This window comes from Boleophthalmus pectinirostris, unplaced genomic scaffold, assembly GCF_026225935.1.
Source record: "Boleophthalmus pectinirostris isolate CB_2022bp ecotype Guang Dong unplaced genomic scaffold, ASM2622593v1 HiC_scaffold_6, whole genome shotgun sequence".
Taxonomy (NCBI): Eukaryota; Metazoa; Chordata; class Actinopteri; order Gobiiformes; family Gobiidae; genus Boleophthalmus; species Boleophthalmus pectinirostris.
In genome coordinates, this window is record NW_026571447.1 from 42,791,827 (window position 1) to 42,803,814 (window position 11,988).

Consider the following 11,988-nt stretch of genomic DNA (forward strand, 5'->3'; position numbering starts at 1 on the left):
GACAGGTGTGACAGGTGTGTGTGTGGCAGGTGCTGGAGCAGAAGCCCCTCCCCCTGGCAGGTGGGGAGCAGGTGGACAGGTGTGACAGGTGTGTGTGTGGCAGGTGCTGGAGCAGAAGCCCCTCCCCCTGGCAGGTGGGGAGCAGGTGGAGTACCTGTTGGCGCTGAAGCAGGAGTTCAGAGGAGCCTCCAGGAACCTCCCCAGTTTCCTCCAAAACAAAATCCACAAACCCGACGTGGAACGATACTCGGACAAGTACCACAGTCCAGACCAGGACCAAGACCAGGACCAGGACCAGACCACAGGTGAGACCAGGACCAGACCAAGACCAGGACCAGACCAGGACCAGATCAAGACCAGGACCAGACCACAGGTGAGACCAGGACCAGACCAAGACCAGGACCAGACCAGGACCAGATCAAGACCAGGACCAGACCACAGGTGAGACCAGGACCAGATTAGTGACATAGTCAGAAAGGAGATCTTGTTTGTTCCCAAAAGTTGAAGCAGTAAAGACCTAACCCCACAGACCCCACAGACCCCACAGACCCCACAGACCCCACAGACCCCACAGAGTCCACAGACCCCACAGAGTCCACAGAGTCCACAGACCCCACAGAGTCCACAGAGTCCACAGACCCACAGACCACAGACCCCACAGACCCCACAGAGTCCACAGACCCCACAGACCCCACAGACCCCACAGAGTCCACAGACCCCACAGACCCCACAGACCCCACAGAGTCCACAGACCCCACAGACCCCACAGAGTCCACAGACCCCACAGAGTCCACAGACCCCACAGAGTCCACAGACCCCACAGAGTCCACAGACCCCACAGACCCCACAGAGTCCACAGAGTCCACAGACCCCACAGAGTCCCCACAGAGTCCACAGACCCCACAGACCCCACAGAGTCCACAGACCCCACAGAGTCCACAGACCCCACAGACCCCACAGAGTCCACAGACCACAGAGTCCACAGAGTCCACAGAGTCCACAGACCCACAGACCCCCACAGAGTCCACAGACCCCACAGAGTCCACAGAGTCCACAGACCCCACAGACCCCAGACCCACAGAGTCCACAGAGTCCACAGACCCCACAGACCCACAGAGTCCACAGAGTCCACAGAGTCCACAGACCCCACAGTCCACAGACCCACAGAGTCCACGGAGTCCACAGACCCCACAGAGTCCACAGACCCACAGACCCCACAGACCCCACAGAGTCCACAGACCCCACAGACGTCCACAGACCCCACAGACCCCACAGAGTCCACAGAGACCCCACAGACCCCACAGACCCCACAGAGTCCCCACAGAGTCCACAGACCACAGACCCCACAGACCCCACAGAGTCCACAGAGTCCACAGACCCCACAGACCCCACAGAGTCCACAGACCCCACAGAGTCCACAGAGTCCACAGACCCCACAGACCCCACAGAGTCCACAGAGTCCACAGACCCCACAGAGTCCACAGACCCCACAGAGTCCACAGACCCCACAGAGTCCACAGACCCCACAGACCCCACAGAGTCCCCACGGAGTCCACAGAGTCCACAGACCCCACAGACCCCACAGACCCCACAGAGTCCACAGACCCCACAGAGTCCACAGACCACAGACCCCACAGAGTCCACAGAGTCCACAGACCCACAGAGTCCCACAGAGTCCACAGACCCACAGACCCACAGACCCCACAGACCCCACAGAGTCCACAGAGTCCACAGAGTCCACAGACCCCACACCCCACAGAGTCCACAGACCCACAGACCCACAGACCACAGACCCCACAGACCCCACAGAGTCCACAGACCCACAGACCCACAGACCCAGACCCCCCACAGAGTCCACAGACCCCACAGAGTCCACAGACCCCACAGACCCCACAGAGTCCCCACAGAGTCCACAGACCCCACAGACCCCACAGAGTCCACAGACCCCACAGAGTCCACAGACCCCACAGAGTCCACAGAGTCCACAGACCCCACAGACCCCACAGACCCCACAGAGTCCACAGAGTCCACAGACCCCACAGAGTCCACAGACCCCACAGACCCCAGACCCCACAGACCCCACAGACCCCACAGACCCACAGAGTCCACAGACCCACAGACCCAGACCCCACAGACCCCCACAGACCCCACAGACCCCACAGACCACAGAGTCCACAGAGTCCACAGACCCCACAGACCCCACAGACCCACAGACCCACAGAGTCCACAGACCCCACAGAGTCCCCACAGACCCCACAGACCCCACAGAGTCCACAGAGTCCACAGACCCCACAGAGTCCACAGACCCACAGAGTCCACAGACCCCACAGACCCCACAGACCCCACAGACCCCACCACACCCCCACAGACCCCACAGACCCCACAGACCCCACAGAGTCCACAGACCACAGACCCCACAGAGTCCACAGATCCACAGACCACACACAGACCCCACAGAGTCAACAGAGTCCACAGACCCACAGAGTCCACAGAGTCCACAGACCCCACAGACCCCACAGACCCCACAGACCCCACAGACCCCACAGAGTCCACAGAGTCCCACAGACCCCACAGACCCCACAGAGTCCACAGAGTCCACAGACCACAGACCCCACAGACCCCACAGACCCCACAGACCCACAGATCCACAGACCCCACAGACCCCACAGACCCCACAGACCCCACAGACCCCACAGAGTCCACAGACCCCACAGACCCCCACAAGATCCACAGACCCCACAGACCCCACAGAGTCCACAGAGTCCACAGACCCCACAGACTCCACAGACCCCACAGACCCCACAGAGTCCACAGACCCCACAGAGTCCACAGAGCCCACAGAGCCCACAGACCCCACAGAGTCATGGACATTATTCTGTTCTTCATACAGTCAGAGAGCAGCTCTCATGTGCAGGACGTCCACATTACACAAAAATGTAGGGAAGATTTAGGGTTGGAGTCAGGTTCGGGTTTGTGTCGTGCGCAGACTCGGGTCGCAGACTCGGGTCGCAGACTCGGGTCGCAGACTCGGGTCGCAGACTCGGGTCGCTCTGGCGCTCGGTGCGTAAAGACTAAAGTAAAAGTGTTATAGTTGAGTTCATTAAATCAAAGTCTGGCTCCTGCTGCGTCCAAGGGAGTTTAGTCTCAGGTCGGGTCATTATTTCGTCCTCTGTGTTGGTCAGTCTGTGTTGGTCAGTCTGTGTTGGTCAGTCTGTGTTGGTCAGTCTGTGTCTGTAGACGTCTGTGGTCGTGGTGTGGACTGTGGGAGACTCTGCGCTGCACCGGGAACGTGGCCGTGCTCGTGCACAAGTTTCAAATGTATAATATTGTAGAAAATAATGAGTGGAATAAACAGCTCTTCTCAGTGTTTTGTGAACCAACACATTCTTTTATATAAGTGGAGTTTCTGTTAAGTTCCTGAACAAAATCTTCCTCAAACTCCTGAGTTGGCCTAGAGTTTACGGGAGGACCGGAGCTGCCGTAGACTTAAACAAAGCGCTGCTCTTAAGACGAGTTTCATAAATCCGGCGGTCGACTACACAAGGATTTGTTCAGAAGTGAGATTTATAAATGAGGCCCTGGTCTCTTGTTTCAGATTGGTCGAGGTTTCCCAGGGAGCTCAGAGTGCGTTCACAGAAGCTCCGCCCCACAGGTAAGAAACACCTCCCCCCTCTGCACCTCCCCCCTCTGCACCTCCCTCTGCACCCCCCCTCTGCACCTCCCCCTCTGCACCTCCCCTCTCTGCACCTCCCCCTCTGCACCTCCCCTCTCTGCACCTCCCCCCTCTGCACCTCCACCCTCTGCACCTCCCCCTCAGCACCTCCACCCTCTGCACCTCCTCCCTCTGCACCTCCCCCTCTGCACCTCCCCCCTCTGCACCTCCCCCCTCTGCACCTCCCCCCTCTGCACCTCCCCCCTCTGCACCTCCCCCCTCTGCACCTCCCCCCTCCACCTCCCCCTGCACCTCCACCCTCTGCACCTCCCCCTCTGCACCTCCTCCCTCTCTGCACCTCCACCCTCTGCACCTCCCCCTCTGCACCTCCCCTGCACCTCCCCTCCACCTCTGCCCTCCCTCCCCTCTGCTCCCCCCTCTGCACCTCCACCCTCTGCACCTCCCCCCTCTGCACCTCCTCCCTCTGCACCTCCACCCTCTGCACCTCCCCCTCTGCACTCCCCCCTCTGCCCTCACCTGCCTCCCCCCTCCCCTCTGCACCTCCACCCTCTGCACCTCCCCTCACTCTCTGCAACCTCCCCTCTGCACCTCCCCCTCTGCACCTCCACCCTCTGCACCTCCACCCTCTGCACCTCCCCCTCTGCACCTCCACCCCCCCTCTGCACCTCCTCCTCTGCACCTCCTCCCTCTGCACCTCCTCCCTCTGTGTGATGTTTGTCTGTTTCAGGTCCCAAAGTCAAACCTCGAAGTGAAGCTCCAAAAAAACTGAAAACCCAAGAAAAAGACGTCCTGAAGAAACTAGAGGTGAGACCGGACTAAACGGGGACTAAACGGGAACTAAACCAGGACTAAACCAGGACTAAACCAGGTCTAAACCAGGACTAAACCAGGACTAAACCAGGTCTAAACCAGGTCTAAACCAGGACTAAACCAGGTCTAAACCAGGTCTAAACCAGGTCTAAACCAGGACTAAACCAGGACTAAACCAGGTCTAAACCAGGTCTAAACCAGGTCTGGAGTAATGCTGCATGTTTAATTCTAAGGAGTGTTTTGTGTTTAGAGTCTGGAGCAGAAAGAGACTCACAGCGACGAAGAGGAGGAGGAGGAGGAGGAGAAGAAGGGAGAAGAGGAGGAGGGAGAGGAGGAGCAGATCGAAGAGGATGAGTTTGAGGAGGTATGTGACCCCTGACCCCTGAGAGGAGAGAGAGTGTGTATACCTTTTCTAAGTGTGTGTGTGTGTGTGTGTGTGTGTGTGTGTGTGTGTGTGTGTGTGTTTTGTGTACTTATTGAGTTTGGTCTAAACTGGGCATGTTCTGGGTGAACCCCGGCACAGTGTGAGGCGCCCTCTGGTGGGCACTCGGCCTCATGTGCAGTGTTAAGTCCTGAATCACACAAACTCTGAGCTTTAAGCCATGTTCTACTGTTCTACTGTTCTTATGTTCTACTGTTCTTATGTTCTACTGTTCTTATGTTCTAATGTTCTGATGTTCTAATGTTCTGTTCTGTTGTTATGATGTTCTTATGTTCTACTGTTCTACTGTTCTTATGTTCTACTGTTCTTATGTTCTACTGTTCTGTTGTTATGATGTTCTTATGTTCTACTGTTCTAATGTTCTTATGTTCTGATGTTCTAATGTTCTGATGTTCTGATGTTCTGATGTTCTAATGTTCTGATGTTCTATGTTCTACTGTTCTGTTGTTATGATGTTCTTATGTTCTACTGTTCTGTTGTTATGATGTTCTTATGTTCTACTGTTCTAATGTTCTGATGTTCTGATGTTCTGATGTTCTAATGTTCTGATGTTCTGATGTTCTGATGTTCTGATGTTCTGATGTTCTAATGTTCTAATGTTCTGATGTTTTGATGTTCCTGGTCGCACACAGAGCTGGAGTGGTGTTTTGTTTCATTCACACGTTTGAGGAACTCTTTATTATTAGTCTGTCTTTATGTCTGTAGTGGACCAAAAAAAAAAGTTAAAATTTAATGAAGTTGAAGAAGATGTAATTTAACAAAGGCTCAGTTCATTAACAAAACGCCGGGACCGACTGGAGGAACTTAGACTCCAACTGAACAGAACAAAAACCAGACAAAGAACAGGTGTGTTTAAACACACATTATATTAAATAATTAACTAAAACTACTAACTTCAATAAAGAAACACGAAGGCAAATAATTATAATACAGGAAATAATAAGTTATAATAAACCTTAAACCTTAAACGAACCTAGTCCTCCCCTTTGAAAAAGAACAAGTGTAAGTAATAATTCAGACTTTTATTAACTGATATTTGTGCACCCAAAATGAGAAAGTATAAATCTAAAGGAATTAAATTAAATTATGTGAGTGAATTAACTTACTGAAAATGTAAATGAAATGAAATTAAATACTAAAAACACAGTGGAGCACTTCCTGTATCACCACATGATGACATCACAAGGTGGAACAGAGTGTTTCAGTTTGAGAGAAAAACTCTTTGTGCTTTAAACATGTGAATGAAAAAAAGCACAACTTCAGGTCAGTGAGACGAGGAAACAACAGGAAACAGAACAGACGATTATTTCAGTCTGTTTTATTTATTGATTTAATATTCTGTTTGCTCCTGTCTCTCTGCTCCTGTCTCTCTGCTCCTGTCTCTGCTCCTGTCTCTGCTCCTGTCTCTCTGCTCCTGTCTCTCTGCTCCTGTCTCTGCTCCTGTCTCTCTGCTCCTGTCTCTCTGTCTCTGCTCTCTGTCTCTCTGCTCTGTCTCTGCTCCTGTCTCTCTCTGCTCTCCTCCTGTCTCTCTGCTCTCTCTGCTCTGTCTCTCTGTCTCTCTGCTCCTGTCTCTGCTCCTGTCTCTCTGCTCCTGTCTCTGCTCCTGTCTCTCTGCTCCTGTCTCTCTGCTCCTGTCTCTGCTGTCTCTGCTCCTCTGCTCCTGTCTCTGCTCCTGTCTGCTCCTGTCTCTGTCTCTCTGCTCCTGTCTCTGCTCTCTCTCCTGCTCTCTCTGTCTCTCTGTCTCTCTGCTCTGCTCTCTGTCTCTCTCTGCTCCTGTCTCTCTGCTCTCTGCTCTGTCTCTCTGCTCCTGTCTCTGCTCTCTGTCTCTGCTCCTGTCTCTGCTCCTGTCTGCTCTCTGTCTCTGTCTGCTCCCTGTCTCTGCTCCTGTCTCTCTGCTCCTGTCTCTGCTGCTCTCTGTCTCTCTGCTCCTGTCTCTGCTCCTGCTCTGCTCTGTCTCTCTGCTCCTGTCTCTCTGTCTCTGCTCCTCTCTGCTGTCTCTGCTCTGTCTCTGCTCTGTCTCTGTCTCTCTGCTCTGTCTCTGCTGCTCCTGTCTCTCTGCTCCTGTCTCTCTGTCTCTCTCTGTCTCCTGTCTCTGCTCCTGTCTCTGCTCCTGTCTCTCTGTCTCTGCTGTCTCTGCTCCTCTGCTCCTGTCTCTGCTCCTGTCTCTGCTCCTGTCTCTGCTCCTGTCTCTGCTCCTGTCTCTCTGCTCCTGTCTGCTCCTGTCTCTGCTCCTGTCTCTCTGCTCTGCTCTGTCTCTCTGCTCTGCTCTCTCTCCTGTCTCTCTGTCTCTCTGCTCTGCTCTCTCTGCTCTCTGCTCCTGTCTCTGCTCCTGTCTCTCTGCTCTGTCTCTGCTCCTGTCTCTGCTCCTGTCTCTGCTCCTGTCTCTGCTCCTGTCTCTGCTCCTGTCTCTGCTCCTCTCTGCTCCTGTCTCTGCTCCTGTCTGCTCCTCTGCTCTCTCTGTCTCTCTCTGTCTCTCTGCTCTCTGTCTCTGCTCCTGTCTCTCTGCTCCTGTCTCTCTCTGTCTCTCTCTGTCTCTCTGTCTCTGCTCCTGTCTCTGCTCCTGTCTCTCTGCTCCTGTCTCTCTGCTCTGTCTCTGCTCCTGTCTCTCTGCCTGCTCTCTGTCTCTCTGTCTCTCTGCTCTCTGTCTCTCTGTCTCTGCTCCTGTCTCTGCTGTCTCTGCTCTGTCTCTGCTCCTGTCTCTCTGCTCCTGTCTCTGCTCCTGTCTCTGCTCCTGTCTCTCTCCTGCTCTCTGTCTCTGCTCCTGTCTCTCTGCTGTCTCTGCTCCTGTCTCTCTGCTCCTGTCTCTGCTCTCCTGTCCTGTCTCTGCTCCTGTCTCTCTGTCTCTCTGTCTCTCTGTCTCTCTGCTCCTGTCTCTGCTGCTCTCTGTCTCTCTGCTCCTGTCTCTGCTCCTGTCTCTCTGTCTCTGCTCTCTCTGTCTCTGCTCTGCTCTCTGTCTCTGCTCCTGTCTCTCTGCTCCTGTCTCTCTGCTCTGTCTCTGTCTCTGCTCCTGTCTCTCTGTCCTGCTCTGTCTCTCTGTCTCTGCTCCTGTCTCTGCTCCTGTCTCTCTGCTCTCTCTGCTCCTGCTCTCTGCTCTGTCTCTCTGCTCCTGTCTCTCTGCTCCTGTCTCTCTGCTCCTGTCTCTCTCTGTCTCTCTGTCTCTCTGCTCCTGTCTCTCTGCTCTGTCTCTCTGCTCTCTCTGCTCTCTCTGCTCTGTCTGCTCTCTGCTCTGTCTCTCTGCTCTGTCTCTGTCTCTCTGCTCTGTCTCTCTGCTCCTGCTCTCTGCTCCTGCTCTCTGTCTCTCTGCTCCTGTCTCTCTGCTCTGTCTCTCTCTCCTGTCTCCTCCTGTCTCTCTGTCTCTGTCTGTCTCTGCTCTGTCTCTCTGTCTCTCTGTCTCTCTGCTCCTGTCTCTGCTCCTGTCTCTCTGCTCCTGTCTCTCTGCTCCTGCTCTCTGCTCTGCTCCTGTCTCTCTGTCTCCTGTCTCTCTGCCTGTCTCTCTGCTCCTCTCTGCTCCTGCTCTCTGCTCCTGTCTCTGCTCCTGTCTCTGCTCCTGTCTCTGCTCCTGCTCTGCTCTGCTCCTGTCTCTCTGCTCCTGTCTCTCTGCTCCTGTCTCTGCTCCTGTCTCTCTGCTCCTGTCTCTGCTCCTGTCTCTCTGCTCCTGTCTCTCTGCTCCTGTCTCTCTCTGTCTCTCTGCTCCTGTCTCTGCTCTGTCTCTGCTCTCTGTCCTGCTCTGCTCTGTCCTGTCTGCTCTGTCCTGCTCTGTCTCTGCTCTGCTCCTCTCTCTGCTCCTGTCTCTGCTCCTGTCTCTGCTCCTGTCTCTCTCCTGTCTCTGCTGTCTCTGCTCCTGTCTCTGCTCCTCTGCTCTCTGTCTCTGTCTCTCTGTCTCTCTGTCTCTCTGCTCTGTCTCTGCTCCTGTCTCTGCTCCTGTCTCTGCTCCTGTCTCTGCTCTCTCTGTCTCTCTGCTCTCTGTCTCTCTGTCTCTCTGCTCTCTCTGTCTCTGCTCCTGTCTCTGCTCTGTCTCTGCTCTCTTGCTCTCTCCTGTCTCTGCTCCTGTCTCTGCTCCTGTCTCTCTGTCTCTGCTGTCTCTGTCTGTCTCTGCTCCTGTCTCTCTCCTGTCTCTCTCTGCTCTGTCTCTGTCTGTCTCTGCTCCTGTCTCTGCTCCTCTCTGCTCCTGTCTCTCTGCTCCTGTCTCTGCTCTGCTCCTGTCTCTCTCTGTCTCTCTGTCTCTGCTCCTGTCTCTGCTCCTGTCTCTGCTCCTGTCTCTGCTCCTGTCTCTGCTCCTGTCTCTCTCTGTCTCTCTGTCTCTCTGTCTCTCTGTCTCTCTGCTCTGTCTCTCTCTGCTCCTGTCTCTGCTCTGTCTCTGCTCCTGTCTCTGCTCCTGTCTCTCTGCTCCTGTCTCTCTGCTCCTGTCTCTTGCCGCCGACAGGAGACGGATTACATCATGTCGTACTTCGATAACGGCGAGGAGTTTGGTGCTGACAGCGACGACAACATGGACGAAGCCATTTACTGATTTGACTGATTTTAGTGATTTTAAAGTGATTTTTAGTGATTTTAAAGTGATTTTACTGATTTTTAATGTAATTTGATTTCATTTTTACTCTGCGTCTGTTCGGTGTTTGAGACTTCAGCTGTTTAAAAAAATGAGGAAAAAAATGTATGATTTTATTGTAATTTTTTAATAAACGACTCAAAGTCAAAGGTTTGTTACACTCATTTTTATGTACGCACAAACACACACGCACAAACACACAAACACAAACAAACACACACACACACAAACACACACACTTGTAGGTGGTGTTTCCTTGGTTTTCTTAGCTGGGTTAGGGTTCTTTACGTTTGTTTTGAGCTCAGCTGTGGCCTTTTCCAGTTTATCTTCCCGTTCACTGAATCCCACTGAGCTTTGGCTGCGGCTCGATTTTAAGGCTCAATAAGATTTGTGATATACAGGGTGTCACAAAAAATTTGACATAATTTTAAAAACAATTCTCTTGAAAACTACTAAGTCCAGCTCCATGAAAGTGAACAGTTTAGGTGTTGAACGTCATAAGTTGGTGAAGTTTTTCCAAATGTTGCGCTGAAGCTGCACAGTTTTGGGTGCAGCAAATTCCAAGACACAAAATGACTTTTCTTTGAGAGTGAACCTGAAAACAGAACAAAAATTCAAAAATTAAATATAAAATCTTGATCTGGTTCTATACAAATTTGAGCTCATTTCAACAAGAATTGCCAAAATTATTGACCTACGAAATGATGTCAGATTTTTTGGGACGCCCTGTATTTACTGGAGCGTATTTTCGTGATTATGTCGATCTCTCCAATTTAAATTTGACTTTCATTTTTTTGCAATTGGCAATTAAATTGAGAGTGTGTTATTAGCTGCAGGATTCCATGAGTTATGGAATTATAAACTGGTATTTTGGAGGTGACGTTTAGTGAGAAGATCAAATCAACTTTTGTAAAACAGTGGCTTCGTTTCGATGTTGGAGGTTTTGGTTGTTCCGAATGTAGCAGCTGTTGGTGAGAAGTTGTGTTTGTATCCTCCAGGAAAACAACATCTATAATTTGATTTGGAATTATTGGCTGTTTAATTACATTTGAGTACAAAATGAATTCCTCCTAATTGATGAAATTAATAATGTGGGACAGTGTTGCTCATATTTGTGTATTTTGAACATATTTGAAAACTCAAACCCTCCAATCCTCCATTTCTCTGTCTTTTCTGTCTCAGTCCCTCTGTTTTTTTTCTCTTTCGGGGAGCGCTCGTTTCCAGGCCACTCCCGGGGGGGCGGGGTTCCACGTCACATTTTACACTCGGCCACTTCCGGGTCTGTGCTGAGCGTGCGCACGTGACCCGCTTCCGGACACGCTCCCTCGCTCCGCCCCGTTCACAAAAACAAACGCACCCCGAGTCCCTCCGAGCGGAGCCGAGTCTTGACGGAAACCCCCGAGTCTCAAACCCCGCCCTCCCCCGAGTACCAGACCCCTCCCTCCCCCCGCGCGCACCGGGACCAGCGCCAGAGCCGGACCAAGACCAGGACCAAGACCCGGACTAAAGCAGGACTAAACCCGGACTAAAACACGACTGAGGCCCAGAGCGGGACTCGGGACAGCTCGGGACAGTTCGGAAGCGCTCGGGATGTCTCGGCTCCTGGAGAAGAAAGCGGACAAGATGAAGGAGAATAACGCGAAGGTGAGACTTTTAATGGTTTAACGGACTTCCGCGGAGCCACAGGAGCCTCTGTGAGCCACGGGAGCCTCTGTGAGCCACGGGAGCCTCTGTGAGCCACGGGAGACTCTTTTCAGACACTTTTCTCTCACTTTTCGTCTTCTGTCGCCGCTTTTGTGAGTTCCGCTTTTCGCTCCCTCCCGGTTAAACTGCGCTCTGAGCCGCGGCTCCGGGGCGCACGGCTCCGGGGCGCGTGGCTCGGGTTCGGTTCTGGTTCGGTACTTTAGAGTTTTCCGTGTTTGTTTTGGTGGTTTTATGGTTTTTATTGCGGTCCGTTAGAGACAGAAGCGTGGCGCTTTGTTTCTCTGAAAGGAAACGAGGAAGGAAGCGGCGGGGGAGGGGCTAGGACCCGAGCGAGGAGACAAATGGACGAGGAGACAAGGAGAGAGGAGACAGGGAAAAAGGAGAGAGGAGACACGGACAGAGGAGACAAGGAGAGAGGAGACAAGGAGAAGGAGAGAGGAGACACGGACAGAGGAGACAAGGAGAGAGGAGACAAGAACAGAGGAGACAAGGAGAGAGGAGACAAGGACAGAGGAGACAAGGAGAGAGGAGACAAGGAAAGAGGAGACAAGGAAGGAGACACAACAGTCGCCTAAAGTGATCAGATGACGGACACATGGTGCGCGCGCGTGTGTGTGTGTGTGTGTGTGTGTGTGTGTGTGTGTGTGTGTGTGTGTATGTGTGTGTGTGTGTGTGTGTGTGTGTGTGTGTGTGTGTGTGTGTGTGTGTGTGTGTGTGTGTGTGTGTGTGTGTGTGTGTGTGTGTGTGTGTGTGTGTGTGTGTGTGTGTGTGTGTGTGTGTGTGTGTGTGTGTGTGTGTGTGTGTGTGTGT

General features: G+C 52.7%; 2 protein-coding genes across 2 annotated transcripts in view; both read left to right on the top strand.

Moving 5' to 3' along the window:
• The window catches only part of polr3glb (RNA polymerase III subunit GL b), a 12,149-nt gene extending 2,526 nt beyond the window's left edge, over positions 1-9,623 (top strand). Inside the window, exons 3-7 of the mRNA XM_055163771.1 lie at positions 104-305; positions 3,596-3,652; positions 4,401-4,477; positions 4,734-4,847; positions 9,349-9,623. Of these exons, the coding sequence (XP_055019746.1) occupies positions 104-305; positions 3,596-3,652; positions 4,401-4,477; positions 4,734-4,847; positions 9,349-9,435 (537 nt within the window). The 3' untranslated portion in view covers positions 9,436-9,623. The remainder of the gene's footprint in view (positions 1-103; positions 306-3,595; positions 3,653-4,400; positions 4,478-4,733; positions 4,848-9,348) is intronic.
• Positions 9,624-10,903: 1,280 nt separating this feature from the next.
• LOC110153610 (rho guanine nucleotide exchange factor 2-like) overlaps positions 10,904-11,988 on the top strand; it is a 25,649-nt gene continuing 24,564 nt past the window's right edge. Inside the window, exons 1-2 of the mRNA XM_055163958.1 lie at positions 10,904-11,118; positions 11,467-11,764. Coding sequence (XP_055019933.1) covers positions 11,065-11,118; positions 11,467-11,764 — 352 coding nt within the window. The 5' untranslated portion in view covers positions 10,904-11,064. The remainder of the gene's footprint in view (positions 11,119-11,466; positions 11,765-11,988) is intronic.